At 39.3% G+C, this 23967-nt stretch overlaps 1 protein-coding gene across 1 annotated transcript in view; it reads right to left on the bottom strand.

The window, feature by feature from the left end:
• ANO2 (anoctamin 2) overlaps window positions 1–23967 on the bottom strand; it is a 198777-nt gene that overhangs the window by 25841 nt on the left and 148969 nt on the right. The window contains exons 15-19 of the mRNA XM_054812685.1: window positions 20333–20407; window positions 13423–13624; window positions 8676–8787; window positions 7278–7335; window positions 6292–6392 (exon numbers count right to left, since the gene is read on the bottom strand). Coding sequence (XP_054668660.1) covers window positions 6292–6392; window positions 7278–7335; window positions 8676–8787; window positions 13423–13624; window positions 20333–20407 — 548 coding nt within the window. The remainder of the gene's footprint in view (window positions 1–6291; window positions 6393–7277; window positions 7336–8675; window positions 8788–13422; window positions 13625–20332; window positions 20408–23967) is intronic.

Here is a 23967-nt window from a genome sequence, read left to right as displayed (position 1 = left end):
TTTACGGGACTCATTCGAATTCATTGCCGGTACAGAGGAAATGGGGATTGGCAGACACTCTTAAAACCAATCTAGGTTGTACCAGGCCCTGCCAGTCCCAGGATCACAAAGCTGCAAAAATCAATGGATCAACTCCAGCTTTTGTTCCAGGTGCAGCTAAGACATAGCTCATAAGTCCTCAGTACTTTAGCAATACGTAGATATATTGGGGCTAAACAAATACCTTCGGTACCCAGAACATTCTGTTTACAGTTTTAATAAAAGGGTGGGGAGATTTAAAATACTTCACAAGAAAGAATTAGATGGATCCTTACAAAGACATTTACCTCCTACATCACGCAAACTCAGCCATTTCAAGACACTAAAATCTCCTTTCCCCCCTCTGCTTTTATAGCAATCAAGGGAACTTGTCTGTGACAGAGGTGATGTAGTATTCAGAGGGTAGGAGACTGAGGGCAGGATTTAAAACAATCAAAGAATTCCCAGGATGCTCTTCCAGCATATCCCAATTAATTTCCTGATGTGAGAGACTCTCAGAGGACAGTGAACAATAAGTTGAAGACAGTGCTGATTTCTCTTCCAATAAAATGATATGAGTTATAAATGTCCCTCACATTTCCGTGGGCAGATGAGACTGAAGAGCATCTTGCCATCCCTGTGCAGCAGCTGAGATAAAATTTGGGTGTGTTTAGATGTGATGTCTGTACATGTGTGATCTAATCCTCTGGTTATAGCACCACGGAGTCAAGTTATGGAGTTTAATGCATACACAAAACTCCCCTGAGAACCCAGTAACTAAAACAATCGTTGTTGTTTTTAATGTTTATTTGGGAATACACTAAATCCAGGGCTCAGTTACTCAGAATAATTTTTAATTTTTCATCTGGCTATCTATAAGCCAGGCATGAGGAGTGGCACCTTTAACTATTTTGAGTTAAGCTTTGAAGAGTGTTCTTATTTCTATTTATATGTAATTTTTAAAGGATCAACTAACTGAAAGCAAGTCAAACTAATTCTTTCAAATTTTCCACAAAAAATGTACCTTTGTGTCATATCCAAGCATGTGAACTTTCAGACCAAAGAGAAATGTGTCAGAACGTTAAAGGAACAGAGAACAGGGATTTACACAGTGTTATTCTCCAGCTATACAGCAGTAGGGCAATGAAAATGAGTTCTGCAGAACTGTATAGCTGCACATATGATTGTGTTATTAAAACTGAGTAAGGTTTTTAAATGCACTTGTGTGAAACCTGTTCTTTAATTACTCAGATCAACATTTTTAAACAAAGTTGGCAGATGTTGATAATCAAAAGCTACTTTAGCTTCTGATTTCTGCATGCCAGGCAGCCCCACCAGTGAGAAAGAGGTAGGTTTGCCCATTCAGGATGAGTCTCTGAGACGCTTTGTGTTGAAGAGGCACATGCAGCAAAGTTTCATGAACTCACTAGCAGACATATGAATCTGGACAAACAGAGAAAACTGTAGAACTGCAGATAGCCATTATTTCTGGTCCTTTTGCCAGTGAATATAAAAAAGCAAGATACGTCCTTGAGGAGACTGAATAGCATGAAAGAAGAATGAACAAAGGATCAGGGAGAAAGAAAATGAACAGGTTTGTGTCAGAAGGCTACATCTAGAGCAGTTAAAAATGATGCTGAAGTTTCTCACACAGGATTGGCACCAAACTGTTGTTTTAGATAAGAGGTGGGAACATAGTTTAATTATGCTGTTTGTAATTCCTAATATAATATAACCAATAAGCATCCCATTATGCAATGTAATCAGCATCTGAAGACAGCATAAAATCACTACAAGGAAAAGCCCCATCCTCGAAGAACCCACAAGATTTTGACAAAACAGATGAGGAAAAGAAGAGAGAAATCAAGTGATTGTGGCTGGGCTGCAAGCACATCGTGCACTCATAGAAAGCCTCTGTTTGAAAAAAACAGACAAATGATTCAACAGTTGCTGTATTTATACAGTAAAAATGAGTAGCAGGATTTGGGGGATCTAAAAGAAGACATGAAGATGACTTGGGAAAAATGAGAAATTTGTGGAGTGAGATGGAGTGGAACATACTCCAGTGGAGGCTGGAGAGGCAGGGCAGCTGGGAGGCAGGTTGAAATATGACAGAAGCAGGAAAATTATTTTGTTGGCACAAGTCTTTGTGTTTTCGTTGACTGTGCAGTCCTCATGATGCATCTCCACCAGAGCCTGGCAGAAAGATTGGAACTGAGGATTGGTTTACCAATTTCTCAAGACTCTCAGTTAACAAATGCCCTTGGGTACCACAAAGGTGGATCACCTGTGACAGTCACCAAGAACTGGATTTGCAGTATTGCAAGGCAATACTGGCTAGAACAGAGATGCAAATGGAGACACTACATGAAAGACAGAAAACCCCTAGAATCCAGCTGTCAGGGATGAATGATTATTTATATCAGGTGTTTTTTTAAGGCTATCTTTCCAGTTGATGTGTTTTCCTTCGTAGCATGATAGAAAAGGGTACAGAGAGAAAGCTAGATAGAAAAGACTATTAGATTGAGTAGCTGGAGCACTTGTCTAGAGAAAAAGAAGTGCAGTGACTCAGACTCTTGTGTCCTTGCCTGTAATGTTGTTTGCTGCTTTGGGGAAGGAGCACTGAAGGTACAGGCTTTTCTTCAGTCATATTCCTATAGTCTGTTCACATACGGAGAGACCTTCCTATAGTCACAGGTAACGGGTACAAGAAGGAGGCAGGGGGAGAACAAAAGGACTTTAATCTCTCATCCTGTTCCACAAATTTATGGTTGCTTCCTTGGCACAGTCAGTCATGCTTCCTTGGCACACTCAGACCTCCTGGATTCTACAGTTCTGTTTCTCAAACAGAAGAAAACAACAACCAAAAACAGGAAAGGAAAAAAAAATTAATTAAGAATAATTTATTAAATGTGAAAAGCAACATAAAAGATAATAGCTATTAAAATGTGTCTCTAAATTGATTTTATTAACTCGTAGTATTCCCATCCAGCATAGTTAAGTACATTTTGAAGTAAGTGATGGAAACCGATGTTGAATAAAGAGGCTAAAATCACAGCCCCACTAAAGTCAATGGGAGTTTTGCCATTGACTTCAACTGGGCCAGGATTTCACCCTAAGGGTTTATCACCAAGGTCAAAGACAGAGGGTAATAAAATAACCTCACGAATTTTTTTCAGTAAGTTCACAAAAACGGAACTGAAGAAAAGGAATCTTAGAGGAACTCTAGGTTAAGGGTCTCAAGCCCTGCAGCCTTTTAGGGTCAATTCCTGTGGCAACAGTAAAAGAATCATGGTATGTAACACATCTGAGTGAAATGTGGCATATTTACATCTGTTAAACTTGTGAACTCCAGAACACAGAACACACAATTCAAGAAGGCTTAGTTTTCTGTAATTCAACTGTTGTTGCATTTACCTAGCTGTTTTGATATTCTTGTGTGCAGAAATTGAAAAAGAAGTCACAGAAAGGTTTAGACAACCAGCGAGTCACATTTGTGAACTGCAGCAGTCTCTCCAGAAACACTGAAGAAAAAACCAAGGATGTCTCACAATGACTCCAAACAATGCAGGGCTGCCATCTGAAGTTTAACTCCATAACTCTTTAGCCGCCACTGAGAGCGGATAAGCCAGAATGAAGACGTTGAATGATGGTTCCCAACTGCGGCAACATTTCGGGCGCTAGAGACATAATAGACGGCTGTTGCTTATAAACTCAGTCTATCAGCTACTTAGTAGTATTTTTTTGAGGTAAAGAAAGCCAACGGGAGTAAGGCTTTGTGATCTTCTGCAAAGTAATTAAAATACCTTGGGTTTTATGGTAAATGAAATCAAAAGGTTGTCTGAAAATAATCCTGAAATCCTGAGATTTCGATAAGGAAGAAAACTCTTTTGATCTGGGTCATCATATAATGTAGCACAGAGATACTTCCATGTTACAGACATATAGAGGACAGTTCCAGATTCTGAAGAACAAATCACCATCTATGATACTACCCTTCTGCCTCTCCACATGGGTAAGGTTGATTGCAGTACTTGTACTCTGCCCTCAGCGAAAATACAGGGAGCCAATGGAAGAATCTGTGTTATTCACTCTGACCGTCATTCCCTCCAAAGAGGCACAAGGCAAGGGGGAAAAAAGTGCAGCTGCTGAAACTGGAGATAGAAAAGATTGATCTATCTTTCTGCCACAGGAGGACTGTTCATCACAGTGTGTAGCCTGTGCAAAAGTAGACACTGGAAAATAGAATAAGTGCCCGATGAAGACAGAGATATCCTGGGAAGGAAAATTAAAAAGCTGATCTAATAGAGGAGATGAGCTGACCGTAAGAGATTACCAAGGGAAACAGGTAGCAGGAAGAAAGAATAGGATCTGGTAGGAAGCCAGACGAGAAGGCTGGAGAGTGAGGATATCTTTATCTATACATCTGTCACATCTCCTAACATCAGCATGTATAGACATAGTAGATTATGTGTGAGACACTGACATGCCAGAGCTACTATTTGTGCAACACATGCACATTCAGAGTCCCTTTTGGTCTGGATTTATGTGTGTCCAGCAGACCTATGCACAACCCTCTGAAAATCTGATTGATCGGTACTCAAAGTGTGTCTCTGTGCCTGCATACATGGGGCAGATGAGGTAGAATAGAGTACCACTAAGGATCTAGTCCAAACCAGCAGAGTGGTCCCTGCAGAAATAGAAGGCTAACTATGATTTAATTAAGTGTTCAGTAAAGCACTGAGCTACTCTTGGTGCAAACAGGTCTGGTGAGAAGGGTCAAGCCCTATGGATATACACATGATTTTCTTGAGAATGCAGACAAGCAAAGGAAAACCAGATGTGCTTATTTCAGGAAGACAAGATAGCATTGTGACTGAAATGAGGTATTTCTCTAGGAAGGGGAGGATGAAACTATGTCTGTTTTTAAACAGTTATTCAGTTTTAAAAATTGAGGCCACCATAGGTTGTTGGCAAAAGGGTGGGACAGCAATTTTCTGTTTGGACTGGATCAGCCTCTGCTTTCATGAGTCAAAAATAATAAATATAGTATTTCTAACACCATAAAATCCCCATTAAAAAAGTCCAGTAGCAGTAAGGTTTTGGAAGATGGGAAAAAAATCACACAAGGTTTACACTGAGAAAGCTTTAAACCTTCAACATGTCAGATATTTTGGGAATGATTTACCACCCTTTTCTCAAAATAAACTGTAAACTCAATGAGATGTAGACAAAAACCAGGCCTCCCTATTGAACTTTGACACAAGAATAATGAAACCATCCATAACCCACATTTGATTTGTTTGAAATTTTTTTTCTCTCTATTTAAATTACTTCCAAGAAAAAGTTCTTGCTAGGAAAAGGGAGGAAAAGGGCTCATTTCAAAAATATTTCATAATCCTTTAAGCATCACTCATCTTGGTTTCCAGTTAGCATCTTCAAGACCTTCCTTAGGGATGTGATCCAAGAGCTACTGACAGCAGAGTTGAAAGATTCTGACTAACTCCAGCAGAGTTGAAGCTTGCGTCTAAGCCAGACTCTTCATCTAATACAACATTTCACAGACCACTACCACCAAGGATGATTCAGTTAACAGAAACAAGAGCAACCTCCCAAGAGGCAGAGGCAGGACATTCTCAGTGGATTCTCAGTGCCTGAAGATCCCCTTGCCACTGGAGACAGACCACAAGAGATTTCTTGTTGTATTTGTGGCAGAGGACACTGCGCACTAAGCATCCTGTGGCAGACAGCCACTGAGCAGCGTGTCAGCACCTCTCTCATGCTCTAGCTCCTGCATCATACTGACATACACCTCAGAAATGAGTGGACTTGATCCGTAAACCCATAAAATAGTCATAGATCAAGTAATACATTTTAATATCTTTTATGAGCTATTGCTTTTCTCCATGCCATCTCTCCTCCACTTTATACTAATTTGTATTCAACACTGCTACCCTGAAAGCTTCTCTAAAACTTCCCAAGAGATCTATCATACCTTGCCTGTTTTCCCAGGTTTCTAAAATTAATTTAGATCAATTATTTAATATATTCAATCACTTTCTTTAAGCCATTTACTGCAGATATAGCCAATTATTCAACATAAAATACAGCCAGATCATTTCATCATAACCAAAAACGTGATTTATCATTACATTCAATTAGAACCCACTGAAGGCAGTGGCAAAAGTCCCATTCAACTGAATAAGGATCAAGCCTTTAATTTACTGTGTCATAGGAACAGCGCTTGGTAATGGAGAAGGCTGGGATACATACGGGATTCCAATTTCAAACAGATTGTTTTGAATCAGTTGTTTTCCAAGCATAATGATGCTCAGCTGAATACAGAGTTCCATCAAACAGCCTCCTGGAGCACACTGTAATTAAACAAAACCGTAGAGAGTGAAGTGAGTAAGAGAATTAATTTCAAAGTACCCACTTGGGAGAGCTACTCTGACATCTCATGATGTCAGTATGTGCCTATCACCCCTGCCACCAATTTGCACAGGAGCACGGAGCTCATCGATCATTGCAATTCTATGCTTAACAAGGTATTTCATCTCCACTCATAAAAATGCATTATGGAAAATATGTAGAGCTCTGAAATAACTTACTGTGCCCTGGGGCTACTATATTTCCTTTTAAAATATTTACTATATAATCAATGTAATAAACATAATGCAGTATCACCAATACTCTTCTACCCTGATGTCTCCCAAGGGGGAAGAAAGTCTTCAATCTTACAAAGACTTATGTGTAAGCTTTATGGTAAAACCTTTAGTACATCTATTGATTTTAAAGGGAATACCCGTAGCAGCTGAAAGGAATTTTGGGAAGAAAAAAAAAAAAGTTTACAGGTTTAGCACAAAATAGCTATAGCTTTTTAGGCTATTAAAATTGCTAGGCTTCTAGTGATCTACAGAATGAGAAGGCAGATTCAAGTTCCGGCTCTGCCACAGGTTTCCCAAGGGCCTCAGTCAAATCATGGAATGTTTGTGCCTCAGTGCCCAGTTGTAAAGCATAGAAATGGTGAAGCTTCGCCTAAGAGAGATTGTGAAGTACTCAAAACTGCATAAAGAAAGAACACAGAGGTGCCTTGGATGGAAAATCTGGGGTTTGTCTACTTATGTTGAAGATTTAACATCTTGTGTTAACATGTTTTCTCTTTTTCCCTTATTGTCTAGACTCCACTGAAATACACTGTACACATATCTCTTTTTTTTTAAAGATCTTTTTTTTGTTTGAATTTCATATGTACTTACCTCTTCCATTCGATAACCATCAAACACATAAACATAATGACCAGGACGGCCAACGAATCTGAAAGCAATAACAATATATGAAATAACAGAAAAATAGGAAAAAGGTTAACTTTAACATAACTTTTCATTCATATTAGCTAAAATATTTCAGAACTAGCTACTTCAACATGAATTTTAAGACTTAACACCTATTCAACTTTGATTATTTTAAATTATTTCAAAGTAGTAGGCCTCTACAAATGTTTTTCTACCACATCTTGATGAAATAATTTTAATAAAACATTTTTCTGTGCTAAAAAATAATAATAACCTCCCTCTCTTGATTAGAGATCACAAACAAAACTGGGAACACATATCTTAAAATTCTCTTGCATCTGAGTAGTGCCCTGAATGGAGTTATTTACACATCTACACACAGTCTCCTGACTACATGGGGAAAATCAGTGAGATTGACTTTATATTAACCATAGAACACAAAAAAATGGTTAAAAAGAAAGAAATTGGTGATATTTTTCATGAATGTCTTACAATATTTACAATTGGTGGTAAAATGTATCATTAATTCTTAAATCAATGATGCTGAATGGGATTAGTGAAGCGTATAGATTAACAAACTTTACAGCCCCCAAAAGGAACAGAAAAATGGTATAAAACAGAATCCAGAGGATGTTTTAAACATTTTTGCCAAAGTTTGAGCAAACAATCATTTTAAGTTTCCCATTCAAAAGCATGTGTTATACTGTGGATAACTGGGTCCCAAAAGACACTGATCCTGAACCCATAGGAAGTCACACTTATTTAGCAGGACAGCTGAATTAGCTTTTTGGTCAATCAGTTCATTTGCCAAAACATGCAACTTCCAGTTGACTATAACTATTTCTTAATTTAACTTGATATGGGCGAATACTGCAAAACATTGAGAAATAGAGAAAGCAGTTCCATAATTTTAAATGAAACAGGAAAATCTTTCTTTGCTAAAAGAGTCTTCAAGAAAAAATTGCTAAAATGTGGAAAGTGAAGACCTATAAGCACTACCATTCATTCATAAATGCAACACCCTTTTTTAACTGAAAGGAATTATTTCCTGAGGTGTGGATTATTCTTATTTTAGAAATAAAACTAAAATGGTTGCATTTCAGAACAATGCTCTACTTAGAAGAGAGACAGGACAATATTCAACATCATGACCTGCCATTCAAAAGCAAGCTTTAGACACCCTTGTTTATGATATTTTTGCATAGCTGGTGAAGGTGGCCAGTCCCAGACTTACTTAGGTAGCCCTTTGTGCCCATTCTTAAACACACATCCACTAATATAGAGACACACACACATATATATACACACACACATAAATATCTATATACATAAATATCTATATGTAAAGGACATTTATCCTACCTTCCTTTAAAAAAGGCAACATAAAAAATTGGTGCATAAGAATTCACAAACTTCAGTAGGAATGCCTTCAAAATCAGTCTCTCCTCAAAGGTTTTCTCTGTTTTTGGTACCTCTAGGAGGGGGGAAGTGGGGGGGGGGGAAGTCAACCAGACAAATCAATTAGTACATATGTAAACATCCCTGATAACCCCAAATACAAAACCAAAGTGCAAACTTTGAGCTCAGTCTGTTTTTTCTTTTGTCCTTTTAATTTGTACCAATGCACATTAGCTCTGTCACTGACTCCTGATTTCCAGGGAGTCTTTGCAAACTTCCAGATGAAAACTGAGTACTCTCTGATAGAAATATTAATAATGACAAAATAATGAACTTGATTCTCTGATAAGCCTCTGACAGCTTATCCCATGTTGCTTTTAGCTGTACATCCAATATCCTGGTGGCAAAAAACCCAACAGATCCTGACACTTGGCCTGGACCTGACAATACCTCACTTTTCCGGTCTCTTTCATTGCCTTGCTGAGAGACCTGGGCCGACCACATCACCTTCCTCTGCTTCAGGCCACACGTGTGAAATCTTAGCACAGACCTCCTCTGTCATTTACTGTGACACCTATTATATTCTTAAATATATAATATCACTAAATATATTTATTACCATAATGTGTTGTTATTATTATTATTATTATTATTATTGTTGTTGTTGTTGTTGTTGTTATTATTATTATTATTATTATTATTATTATTATTATTATTATTATTTCACATGGTTCTCCTACTAGCTATCTGGAATTTGAAGAAAAATAATTGGATCTTGATATTCAATTGCATAAAGCTAAAGCAGTATAAGTGGCTTTAATGTATATAAGTGTATCTATATTAACATGAATAAGTATATCAGTTACACAACCAAAATAACAAAGCGTTAATATTGTCAATTCATGAACGATGATAGCAAAGTGCAAAGATGTTCATCCAGAAAAAAACACCTTAAAAGCCTTAGCTTTGTGTGTACAAGTCTTTTTTTTCTATAATGAGATTGTTAAAGTGCTTAACACTAAAGACAAGACCAAGCACCTTTCTGAATAAGGCATTAAGTGAATTTTTATTTGCCGTGCAAAAGAAATGCACATTTTTGCTAATGCTTCTCCATTTACTATATATATTCTAAATTTCTGGACCTTTTTAGATAACTTGTAAAAATGTGTCCTAAACATTTTCAGTATTCATTATTCTGTTCCCAGATTTATTTCCAATTTCCATGGAAATTTTCTAGCAACAGAACACATAGGTATAAGACAGAGGCTTTTCAAATTGCCAGTAGGATCCTCTTTCAAAGATTCTATAAGGGTTAAACTCTTGTATTGCCACACTCATCCTGAGTTGTTAACTAATGTGAGAGCAAACAATTTTATTGTGGTATGTTCTTGACTGAATTTCTGTAACACAATGGAAGTGTGAAATAATAAGGTAGATCCAGAGCTCTGGCTTTAAGGATTTCATTAAAAATACTGCTGTACTTGTACAGTCTTGTTTTGAGACACAGTTTGGGTGGTTTTGTTGCTTTGGGTTTTTTTCTCAAAAAAAAAAAAAGCATGGTGTTTATTTGAGCGCTGAAGGAATAGCAAAACTCTAATGAGTCCCTACTGCCCAGCTTTATTTGTGATACTTTCAACCATATTTTCATAAAAGGTCAACAAACAATCTGATGAGCCCTAAACCATCATACACCTATACGTACAGGAAAGCTTAATTAAACCTTCAAAGGATTTGAGCAATTTGTAGATGACCCCATATGCTGGATAGATCCCCAGGACAAGCAGCTCAGGGCAACAAGAATATCGAATAACAGTGGTGCAGCTTTTAATTCAAGGGAGAAAAATCCTAGTCTTTGCCTTATGGAAAACTCCCACAAAGATGAGCTCAGCCTCTGGATGAAAATTTGCACACCATATATGGTTCCAGAGACTCACTCAGCACTTCGCTCCCCTCCCCACACTCAGATATGCTATACCATACCAATAGAGGCATGCATAGAATTTGTCCTCTAGCTAGTGGAGTCTGCTACACAAGAAATGCATCCAGCCAGAATAGATGCATTAGTAAGAGAGAAAACTTTCCCCCAAAAAATGATACACACATAAAATATGGTTGGTTGTGTAGCATGTTACACCAAAACTCGGCAGCTGAAACTTTCCAGGTAGAGAATGAGCTGAGATAGATAGCTGTGGCATGGGTCTTAGCTCACTGAAGGAGTTGCTGCCTTTATAAGGGACAAACACAAGTAGTTTCAATTTTGTCCCCATTTGACTGGTTCTTCCTTGACCCGAGTGAAGTTACAAGTGAGCAAATGAGGTATAAGTCAACACCCCCTGATTCTCAACCTGGGAATGCCAGGATATAATCTGCACTTCTGCTGGTCTGATCTGTGATAAGGGGGCATCAGCACCCCGCTTTGCTGGGTCCACAAGAGGTGCGTAGAGTCCTCATCCATCCTCTACAAGCTCTCTGCATTGATTACAACAAAACTACTACTTCCCCCCAAGCAGTGATTCAGCAGGTATTGAGGCAGATCCATTATTTTGATCCTATGATGAATGCAATTGCTATCAGTGGTACTATTCTTGTGCTTACAGATGTAATTTTTCACTTGAGCAAAGATTCATGTGTACTGGGGGTTGAAAAAGAAACCTATACTGTCAAGAGCTGTTCCTCCAGCCCAATGAGTCTGTTCCTCAGCTTGTCGATTAACTGCAGCATGAAAAGAGAATGTTTTGCTCTGCTCAGCAAAATGAAAGTTCACAAGGTAAGGAGCATTTATCAGCATGAATGAATTGTAATTTTTTTTTAACACTTTGATTACATTTGGCATCTCAGCCTAGCACTGGAGAAAGCTGCCTGAATGAACTTTCTAACTTACGTAATTTGTAGCACTAGAGATTACTCAGACTGGATTCTTCTTAAACAAAACATCTGATGGTTAATTAGGAATGCTGCCTAAATAAAGATAGCAGGCTTAGAATTAAATGCACGGTGACAGGGGGACAATAATCAGCAAGTAAGAAATCATTGTTTCTTTCAAAATTCAGAGTGGTGCACGTTTCAAAGGGAGAGATTTTCCTTCTGTGCTTCGCCCAGACAGGCAATGGCAGCAGCTTGCACTTCCCAAGTTTTGCCTAGAAACTGCCAGAAAGGAGAAGCCTCACCTTCATCTCCTCCTACTCCTTCCACACAGCAGCATCATGCCTTAACAGTTGTGCCCTTTCTTACCTGGGCAGGTGCAGTGAACAGAATTGATCAGGTCACACGCAGTTAGCAGTTTGTCAGTTATGTGAAAGCTGAAAATCTGGGTACAATTTTGGCCTGGACAGTAAGCCTGAGCTTCCTTATGCCACTAGAACAGAGTCCATTTATGTAACCCTGCTACATTTTGCCCAAAGCCTGATGCAAAACACAAACAAATTAACCCCATATCGTGGCATTTTGTGAAAATGAATTGCTTTGTCTTCATTTCTTTCAAATACTTTATGAATTTAATCTAAACTATCAGGCTATCCGTACTGGTAAAACCACAGGACCATATTTCAAAAAATCAGGATTGGGCCTCTATTATGACAGCTACAAAACTTTACTTTATGGTATTCTTCAAAAAATAGGACTAAAAGAGATGTTTTCACTTGTGACTTTGAAAGTGTCTTGAGAAAGTGAGGATAAAAACACAAGTCTTAAGAATTCCTAAGGTTTTAATCTGAAGTCTGCTAGTTCCAGCCAGCGTCACATCCCTCTAGGTTTTACAGGGAGGGAATCTGCAATTTCAAATGACTTCAAGGCTTCACTGCAGAAAGTTTCTAATTTGGATGCCTAAGTTTAGATGACCAAAACTGACAGGTAGAGCACTTGCTACTGTTAAAGCCATCTGTAGATGCTGATTGATTTTCAGTGTTTTGACAATTGACTTTATGTTCCTAGACTTCAAAGCGTCTAGAATTAGCGGTGATGTATAAAAATGTGGGAAACAATACTTAATGACAGCTGTAAGAATCTCATGTAAGGGCCTTATCAATAAACATCTTTGGCCTAATGTATATAACAAAACAAAACTCTAGCCTAAACCCCTACAGTAGCCAATGGAATGACTCACCTTTAAAAGACTTAACTACATTGCCAGGCTTGTAACAATACAATGACATTAAAAAAAATAAAATCCAACCCCTAAATGAAATAGATATTATTATAAAAAATTCCAGCCCAGACATGCCCCTATAATGACAAAAAAATGGACCAGGTAAAAAATCACATCAGCAAAATAACAGGGTAAACATTTGCCTGTGTAGCTTTGCCAGAGCCAGCAACATCTTTGAAACAACCCAATGACTTTCAGTAAACCAGGCTCCTAGAGGTAAAGATATATATCAAACTACATACCAGGTCAAAAATTCTCAACCCGCTCTAGATAAGTGGATCTTGGGACAGAGCCAGCTCAAAGCAGAAATACCAGCTGAGATCCTGTAAATAGCACAGCTGCGTTAACATGGCATTATGGCCAGGCTAATTAGTCCTATTAGTGGCACACTGCATGTTGCGGCTTAGACCCCTGGTTCACAGATGCATGTCTGAGCATCTTACCCCATAGCCCTGAATATTTTCACTGGCACTCTTCAGTGGGAAATACTCCTATTAGAACCTCCCTGCATACTCTCATGTCAATACATGTAATGTACTAATGAGGAATGTGGTGAGATAGTTTTACCAATTTCTGTCAGCCATTTGGCAACAGCTCCGTAAATTTCATCAAGTATAAGTATCACAACGAGGTTAATGATGACAGCAGTTGCGGTCACAGTCACTCGAACATTTGACCTGGTTGTCTCATTTGTGCTGAATGACAAAGCTGCTGCTGTTGTGATTCGGTATACGATCACACCAAACACCGCTGAAAACGTCAGCATAATCTGCAAAGAAATGTACAGATAGATTAGTTCAAGTTTGATACTAGCATTTAAACAGAAGCTTTAACTGATATGTTGGGTTTGTTCCATGAATTGGCATTGTGTGGTTATTTCTTAGAGCAACAATAATACAGGGATGATCAAATTAAAATGTGAGAATTCAAAGCTCTCTAACAGGGACATAATGAAGAAAATGGGTGCAGAACTCCAAACTGGCACAACAGTTCCTGAAGATGTGCACGTTCTCTCTGATTAAAGCTCCACACTTTATTCATGCAGTACTGGAGAAACTCAGGTAGTTTGGGTTCAAATGCAAGTATTAAGCAAGGTCTTTTATCTGGCGATAGATTCAGATGGCTTGGACTGAAGGGCTTACATGTATGTGCAGTCAAGTAAATATGCTTTGCTGGCTGAAACAGCTTCACCTCTGCACAGAAATGATACCTTACTCTCCACCAATTTTTTTAAAAAAATAAAGTTTCCTTTGTTATTATTCTTTTCAGACTGCCCAAAACAGGTTTACTAAGGCTTCGCTTTACATTTTTGTCCCAGAAATCAGTTGGTATCCTGGTGCACTTCATGGGCTGGCTTTGACGCATGAGATGAGGAAAGTCAGCCCTGCTACATAAGGTCAAGTTCCCACAAGAATAATTTGAATTTCACAGGGCTGTGGTATTCCAGTTTCAAAAAAAAAAAAACCACCCCACAATGAAAAAAAAAAAAATCAATAAAGTAATAATAAAAAACCAGCAAATTTTCATAGCCATGGTAGGAAAGGAGGAGAGGGTACATTTTTCTCTTTCGTTTTTGCCTTTGGCAAGAATTCCAATGTACATTTATTATTTTAGGTAAAACATCTTGAGATCCTCAGATGAAAGAGACTACCTAAATGTCAAAGATTAGACTATTGCAATTATTTCAATGGGCCTAGGGGCCCAGATTCACAATGCAGGTTTAAGGAAATTTAATAGTTCATTTTAATGACCTAGCAATAGTTTATTGAATTCCTATATACAGAGGAAGGTTGTCTTATGAAAAAGTACTATTGCAAAAGAACCAGAACAAGAATCAGAGCTATATTAAAGGTTGACAATGAAAACTAGGCGCGTTTAGTTCTAATGGAGAACTAGTAAACATACTGAAAAATAATGATTTGGAAAAACTCCTGGAGATATCAGATGAAATTCACAAATACGTTTTGTGAGAAAATAGTAATGAACTATTAGATCTAGTAAAACATCTGATTCTGACTTTTTAAAGAAATGTTTCACTAATTTTAAATGAAATGTAGGTGAATGATGAGTTTTTGCTTCATGCTAATACTTTTCATTCAAATATTGGTCTAAAGACAAAAGTCTAAACATAAAACATTTTGAAAGGAAATGTTTCAAATGGCATAAAATATTACTTCCTTTCCTTTTGCAGTTTTCATTGTGTTGAGAAAACAGTTGTAATTTTTCTCCTTATTTTTATCTTTTTCTTTTGCCTACCAAACATGCAGACAAAAGTCTGATTCGTGTTGAACTATCTGCTCAGCTCTTGCTGTGACAGAAGTGGTGCAGGAACACAAAGATCAAAACTTTTACCTAACTTGCCCATTGCAGAAGCAATCAGTACAGTAGAGACTAATATCCCCAATAAAGAGAAAACCAAAAAGCACCGTCAGTAATCTAATTCACCTTCCCCCTCTAGAGTCACCTTAAGCTCTTTTCTTTTTCTTAGTTTGGGTCATAGATTCCCTCCTTTTAGTCACCTTCCAAATACTCTTTTTCTGTTTCCTTCCCCTGTGGATTTCTTTGAAATTTTTACTATGATGGTGGACAAGGAAAACCAGCAAAGTAAACTTGTATGTATCATTCTGGAGGTGATTAGCTCTCTGGGCCTCCATAGACACCTATCTCCATCAAAAGCTTCCACTTAGAAATATCTTGGCATCACAGGAAGAAGAGTCTAAACAGAGAAGGAGGAAATTTCAGGTCATTGAAATTGAATAGCAGACTCTTAAACCTGACCAAAGGATTTAAGGGACCCACAGCAATAAGGAAGATTACTGGAGGATGAGATACTATCAGAGGCTTGCAGTATTGTGGCCTTTTCAGTTCTTGCAGCGCCATAACAAGATATACAAAATTACCTGAAAAATATGTTTTATTTATTTAAAAAACAAAGATACTGGTTTTGCAAAAGCATCACGGCTTCAGAAACTCCTCTGTTGCCCAGCTGTTTTTAAACATCTGCTTAGACACAGATGGAAAAACACTCCTTTAGGAGTCTTCATTATCTGTGCATCCAGCAACAAGAGAAAACTGAGGAGGGCTTATAGGAATGCACAGTAACTGAGAGCATAGTTCTCACTCCCCAGACGGTCACTGAGAGGGAGTGGTTCCTGTATCTTCACAACATTTCTCCCATTCCTTAGAATACCTCTTTTGCCCAAATTCCAGATCAGATGGTCACCTTTCATTCATGTGCCTACTTTGGGTTTTGTTGTCACTGTCAACTTTTCATCTGGCCAGTTCTAATTCTTACTATGGCAGACAGTTTCTTCACTGAGTATCTAAACTAGTCTGTCAAGGACTGAATTGCTTAGAAACAGATGTGAAAATTGGCTGCAGAAAAGGTCACCTACTGAGCCTGGTATGAATGAATACAAACAGGAAAGCATACTAGATCTGAGAAGGAAGCTATAAAACCCCGTGGACTAGACTGATACCTTCATCCAAGTAGGATAACAATTTAATGTCCAAATAGTTCTTTGGCTCCCCAGTGGGGCTATTCTGGAGTCAAGTATTATGCCATGTGAGTAAGAATAGGGCAATAGGGTCCAAAAGAAGGAACAGGCTGAACTTTTATGCCATGACACTAATTGGTTTTCTTCCTTTCTCTGACTGAGCCAAACGCAATGAACCCAAAGAAAGGCTCCATGCCATTCTGCTCTTTTCCAGCAGCTACCAATGTTTTCATCACATACTCAGAAATCTTTGCCACAACATGTACCTTCTAAATGTGGAGTTTCTAAACTGTGACATATGTTATTACTCATCGCACACAAGCCAAACTTGTATATGCCCAGCTGAGCCTAGAATTCCTGCTACTGCTGGTCTTATTGGGCAAACATAAGACTTGTGAACTTCTGTTCTAAAGTCCCTACAAAAGACATTGCTTAAATCAAGGTTGCATCTTCTGCCTCCTCTGCAGTCAAGTGAGGCTTTGTATACAACAAAAGACCTGTGACCAGATTTTAAACCATCCATAAATGTGTAAAATAGTCCTTGGAATTATTTGGTGATGTAAAACACCAACACCGACTGGGCAAGAGAACCAAACCAAATTTTTTCAACCTATACTTTTAAAGAAACAAACAGCATATCTAGCTTAACAAAGACAGGAGAAAAGCCAGAGAGACAAAAATACAACACAGTTCTTGAAAGAGGATTCACAAAAGTGAAGTACACAAAAGAAGTATGCAAATGAAAAATAAAGAGAAAAGGTTTTGCAATAAGAAAACCGTTAGGAGCTTCAAGAATCATCAGTGAAAGCATGGCGTGTAAAGCCGGGGGAAGGAGGGACAGAACACAGCAGCAGCATTCTATATCAATGTAGACATCTTCATGGAAAATACCTATGGGTTTGTGCTGCCAGACCCTTTGAGCCTGGAAAAGGTACTATTAAGAATTCAACAGTCACTCCTGCAGCACTAGAAATAGCAGCACGTGTGTGTGCATACCTGTGTCTGTCTCTTCCAGGTCTGTGTGCTGTATATGTGCACACGGACACATAAATTCAATATTTCATCACCTCTTAAGTATGTAGTGCTTACAGCTAAAAAAATTAGTCCATGTGAATAATAATAATAACAATGGAGGTAAATGCGACCAATTTAGTTTCCTCAGTGCAATTCTATTGCACAGGCTGACAACAAATTTTAGTCTGCTGTTTCCAATTACTGTTTAACTAATCTAGCAGGAAAAAAAGAGAAATATTACATACAGTAAAGAATAGATTGTAATCTCCACATGGGAAAGGAGAGCTGGCTCTACCTTATCAAGAGCTGACTTGAATTTCATGCATGGTTTGTAAGTTGTCTCCTGTAGGTTCTTACATCTTACTAATGCTCAAAATATGCTAAAAAAATCATTGCAGCCACTTCTCTAAATGCTGAAAGCCAGCATAGTTCCACTAGTCACTAACAGAAGTTGAAGAATTGGAGCTCTACATTTTACCTTTATAAATCTCTCTGAGATGTTACAGTAAGCACGGAGTGTAATACATAGGCTATGACTCAGGAAAGCACTTTAAGCTCATGCTTAGGGGAGATTTAAACATGTGGTTAAAGTCAAGAGCACATGTAAGCACCTTGTCTGCAAAAGAATGACTTGTAAAAGCTAAATCGGGGCTATATGCTTAGTCATAGTTGGTATACTGTGCTTTAAGCAAAGTCCCAACTGATGCCAGTTAGAGGTTCTGTCTAAAAAGTAAATGCGTGGTATGGCCTCAGGATGATGAACTCACTCAAAATGTTCGAAGTACATATATATATATATATGCATGACACACCTAATACGTACAGAAAATATATATAATATACAATACATATATCTTCATAAATATATACATATATATTTATAAAAATGCAGAAAATTTGACTTCAATGTGTATATAAGATGTTTTTGACTGTCAGAAAAAGAAACTAAATCTTCACAGGACATCTGTTGCAGTATATGCAAATTTCAGTATATTAGAAATATACTTAGGTACTTTTAAATAATTTAGTCCCTAAGTAAATTTCCCATGCCAGATGCTCCTGTGGTGTACACCAGCATATTTTATTGCCATTTTATACTGGCTCTAGATGTGAATACGTGCTTTCATTCAGTAATTTCTGTAACCAGAGGAATAATGGGATCCTTAACAAGGTAATTTAAGGTTGTATTGAGTTTGCGTGGCAAGGCTTTGGTAGCAGGGGGACTACAAGGGTGGCTTCTGTGAGAAGCTGCTAGAAGCTCCCCCATGTCTGACTGAGCCAATGCCAGCCGGCTCCAACATGGACCCGCTGCTGGCCAAGGCTGAGGCCATCAATGACAGTGGTAGCGTCTCTGGAATAACAGAGTTAAGAAGGGGGGGGGAAAAACAAAACCTGCAGCATTTTTGCAGCCAGAGTGAGAAGATGTGAGAAACAACCCTGCAGACACCCAGGTCAGTGCAGAAGGAGGGGGAGGAGGTGCTCCAGGCACCAGAGCAGAGATTCCCCTGCAGCCCCTGGAGAAGACCACGGTGAAGCAGGCTGTCCCCCTGCAGCCCATGGAGGAAGGATGAGGGGGTGTAGAGATTCCACCTGCAGCCCATGGAGGACCCCACGCCAGAGCAGGTGGAGGCACCTGAAGGAGGCTGTGACCCCGTGGGAAGCCCGCGCTGGAGCAAGCTCCTGGCAGGACCTGTGGACCCGTGGAGAGAGGAGCCCAGGCTGGAGCAGGTTTGCTGGCAGGACTTGTGACCCCATGGGGGACCCACGTTGGAGCAGTCTGCTCCTGAAGGACTGATCCCATGGGAGAGACTGACGTTGGAGAAGTTCGTGAAGGACTGTAGCCCATGGGAAGGACTCACATTACAGAAGTTGGTGGAGGACCGTCTCCTGTGGGAGGGACCCCAGGCTGGAGGAGGGGAAGAGTGTGAGGAGTCCTCCCCCTGAGGAGGAAGGAGCGGCAGAGACAACGTGTGGTGAACTGACCACAACCCCCATTCCCCGTCCCCTTGTGCTGCTTGAGGGGAGGAGGGAGAGAAATTGGGAGTGAAGTTGAGCCTGGGAAGAAGGGAGGGGTGGAGGGAGGTGTTTTAAGATTTGGTTTTATTTCTCATTATCCTTCTCTGATTGTGACTGGCAATAAATTTAACTAATTTCCCCAGGTCAAGTCTGTTTTGCCCATGACAGTAACTGGTGAGTGATCCCTCCTTGTCCTTCTCTTGAGCTTTTTGTTATATTTTCTCTCCCCTACCCAGCTGAGGAGGGGAGTCATAGAGCAGCTTTGGTGGGCACCTGGCCTCCAGCCAGGGTCACCCCACCACAAAGGATTATTAGCCAGGCTTTCCTACTCCTGTTTACAAAATCTAACAGCTTGATGATGTGTTTATGGTCTGTTGGAAATTTCACTAGGACAGTGGTCTCAGCTGGCTGAGCTGCACACCTTATTCTTGTACTCAAGTGAGGATTGTATACCATGGTCTTCCTCGACTGCAGCATAGTCCATCCCTGACTGTGTGTTGTACGTATACTTCTCAGCAAGAGATTTATTTCACCTGTATGTCATCTATTCAGTAGGCTCAACACTTCTGAATGTCATTCTGACAGAGCATATGCAATACTGTGCACACTAGCAAATACAATGGGCTTCCCCAATACAGATAATAGATGATGGAGCAGAAACCCTGTTGGAGAGACAGCATCTAGTAGCGAGCTGCTGTCATTACAGCAAGTCATCCAGCCAACAGCCCTCTCATAAGCAGCCTTTCGAAAAAGAGAATAAAGCTGGAGGTAGGCATTGAGCTCTATGACTCTTCCTGGTAGGACACATATCTCTCACAAATATAGGTTATAACCCTAGCTTTCTTCACAGTTTTAGCATCTTTGAGAACACTAATTCGGGATTCCACTCAAGATGCTCATTGCAAAGTTTCTCACACCTAATAAATGTGCAGAAATGCAGATTATATTACCATAAATAAAATCAATCCAAAGTTTGCTGCATATCCAGGCATACGGTCACTCCATGTCAGCTTCTCCTTTTCATCCTGCAACAAAACACAAAGATAAAATAACAAATATTACAGAACTGTACAATAGCAAATATTAGAGGTAATAAGATCCTTTATTGAAAAACATTCTCAATTCCCATATTCCTGTTGTAATTTTGAAGATGATTATAAGATTTAGAACACTGATATTTTAAAGCAGACTTTAATTTGAGAGAAAAGGGGGTAAGAGGGTAAATAAGACATATAGAAAATGTCTGCAAAAATCAGAAAATATCATGTGTAACTACGATTTTAATATTTGTCAAAATTTATTCAGCTCTCACTAAAATTCATATCAGGAAAAAGCCCTGAGATTCACCTTAATTTACATTTAGGCAGAGCAAGATTCAACCATTTATTTTGAATTGCTTCTCATAAAACTGCAGAAGAGTAGTGCTTCAGACAGAAATCATGAAAAGAATGCTTACTAACGTTGAGCCCAGACTTTTTCTCCAATGATTACCTTAGCCAAATGTGGTCCCTAAGATAGTTCTGGCAAAGACACCCCAATTCTTCTCCTGGTGCTTGGTCTATAAAAGAGAGAAACTACAAAGGCAAGCCCCCTCTGTGATCTCTGCTGCCAACCTTGTTTTCTCCATGTGCAAACAGCATCTCTCTCTTCATTGCCTAATGTAAAGCAACTGTGATCGATGAAATCTAGTATGCTTTTACTCTCCCCACACAAACCTAACTACATGTCTAGCAACATGTACATCTAAAGAAGATATTTGAAAGTGGATTTATATAAGAAATATGATTCCCTCCTCTCAAAATAGGTTTCTTAAAAAAATAGTAAGGTCATTACTTTGTTTAAGTTAAGCTAGAACTATATAATCAAATTAACTAAGGACACAGACCCAGCTGCTGTTTGCATTTCTGTGAACCGCTGTTGCTATCCCATGGACTAGTACTTCACTTACATTGGAGTTAACTCAGAGTTATTCTGAATTTAAATGAATTTAAATCAGATTAGAGTTCAGGTCAAAGGTTTCAAATAGACCATTTCTAAGGCACAATTGTCCTCAGATAAAAATAAAAATCTGGGAGTATCATGCCTTTGTAAAAGGCTTTCCCAAAGTAGCAGTAGGAATACAGTATATACTCCAAGGGCAGGAATGCAGCCGTGAATTTTCTCGTGGAGTTTCCTGGGATGTGGAATTAGACTGAAGACATGATCCTGTCTACACATCCTTTGCCATTGTGGTGGTGCCTCAAACACTGTGGGAAGTAGTATTACTCAGCATCCCTTCTTCTCAGCTCAGCTGTTCAAACAGACAAGTTGAGCATGTCTCCTTTGGGAGAATGCTGGCAGGACTGGGCCATAGCAAACCCAAGCAGAAGCACAAATAATTTGGCCCAATGTATGCAGTACATAAATACTCCATACAGTACATAAATGGAGTCCATCATTTAGCTGGAAGGCTACTTTAAAAAGCATTTCTGTGAAAGCACAGATGCATTTCATTTCATTTTGGCTTTTACCACTCAGCAATTATACAGGACATAAAGAAGGTCTAAGTGATTATACTCCAAGAAGGCCTGAAGGACACCATGTCTAACAATTTCACTAGGGGAAAAACACTACAGAGGCAAAACAGCAGAATGAGTTAATGCTAGCCAAAGCAGTTAAACGAAAGAAGAAAATCTTTCATAACCATACTGAGGTGGAAAGAGAAAATTGTGGTTTATACAAAAGGGCCAAGAAAAGCCAAAAATTACCAAGAAAATTACTTCAACAATCTCTCTAGCAGTAAGAATTTTGGAAAATAAGTAATCATAATATCACGATCAAACTTTCACCTATCATGAATCATGCTCAGCAAATTCTGAGTGCCGAAGTGGCTAAGGTTTTTTATGTTTTGGGGTTTTTTGAATATTTCTGGTGATGTAAGACATTTACTGTATTTTGAAACATCAGCCAGGATTCTGCCATGATCTACTGGCTTTCCAAGTCAAGAAAAAAAATCACATGCTGGAAGACTCCTGGATAACACCTCAGCTGCTTACAAAACCGAGAAATCAGGGAATACCTTAAGAAACACTTGTCTGTTATGAAAAAGAAACAGCTATTTGCCTTGTTTGACCTATCTCCTTTTTTTTTTCTTTTTTTCTTTTTTTCTTTTTTTTTCTTTCTTTTTTTCTTTCTTTTTTTTTCTTCTTTTTTTCTTCTTTTTTTTCTGTAAAATAGAACTGGATAGTTACAGAAAAGAAGAAAACCTAGGAAAATTGAGCAATGATTGACATGTACTTTTAGAGATGAATATCAGAAGCTAAGGTGTGCCTAAGCCTACATTTTTAAGCATTAAGAGACATTAGGATTAATCCATTTAAGGGTCCCAACTTCAGGAGAGTTTAAGGACTGCAGTTATTACAGTGTTTGCCCTCTTTAATCTCAGCATGTGTGTTAAGAATACAGAGGCATCCAGCATCACCAGTCATTTTGGAAGCCCTAGGTTTAGCACCTGAATACTTGTTTTACATAATTATTGCTTTTCAAAAGCACTTTGTGCCTGATGAGTTCAATAACATAAGTTCCTGGAATAAAGATTTAGAAGTATATATTCTAATTCTTAAAATTTCAATTTATTACTGGGAATAACTAAATGAAATATGGACTGAAATATGGATTTACCTTGTTGAACGGGACAAAAATAGCCCTTTCTTTTGTGGTGGATTGACCTTGACTGGCTGTCAGATGCCCACCCAGCTTCTCTCTCACTCTCCCACTACAACATGGTGGGGGGGGAGGAATTAAGATGAAAAAGCTTGTGCATAGAGGTAAAGACAGGAAGATAATTTACCAATTGCTATCACAGGCAAACCAGGCTTGAGTTGTGGAAAATGTCCAAGTGGAGAACGGTGACGAGTGGCGCTCCTCAGGGGTTGGTACTGGGACTGGCACTGTTTAACATCTTTGTCAGTGACATGGACAGTGGGATCGAGTGCACCCTCAGCAAGTTTGCTGATGACACCAAGCTGTGTGGTGGGGTCGACACGCTGGAGGGAAGGGATGCCATCCAGAAGGACCTTGACAGGCTGGAGAGGTGGGCCCGTGTGAGCCACATGAAGTTCAAGAAGGCCAAGTGCAAGGTCCTGCATGTGGGTTGGCACAATCCCAAGCACAACTACAGGCTGGGCAGAGAATGGATTGAAAGCAGCCCTGAGGAGAAGGACTTGGGGGTATTGATTGATGAAAAGCTCAACATGAGCCGGCAGTGTGCGCTTGCAGCCCAGAAAGCCAACCGTGTCCTGGGCTGCATCAAAAGAGGTGTGACCAGCAGGTCGAGGGAGGTGATCCTGCCCCTCTACTCCGCTCTGGTGAGACCCCACCTGGAGTACTGCATCCAGCTCTGGGGGCCCCAGTACAGGAGAGACATGGAGCTGTTGGAGCAAGTCTAGAGGAGGGCCACGAAGCTGATCAGAGGGCTGGAGCACCTCTCCTGTGAGGACAGGCTGAGAGAGTTGGGATTGTTCAGCCTGGAGAAGAGAAGGCTCCGGGGAGATCTAATTGCAGCTTACCAGTATCTGAAGGGGGCCTACAGGAAAGCTGCAGAGGG

Source organism: Grus americana, chromosome 1 (assembly GCF_028858705.1).
Source record: "Grus americana isolate bGruAme1 chromosome 1, bGruAme1.mat, whole genome shotgun sequence".
NCBI lineage: Eukaryota > Metazoa > Chordata > Aves > Gruiformes > Gruidae > Grus > Grus americana.
The sequence above is the reverse complement of the archived record's forward strand: the minus strand, read 5'-3'. Positions and strand labels throughout refer to the sequence as shown.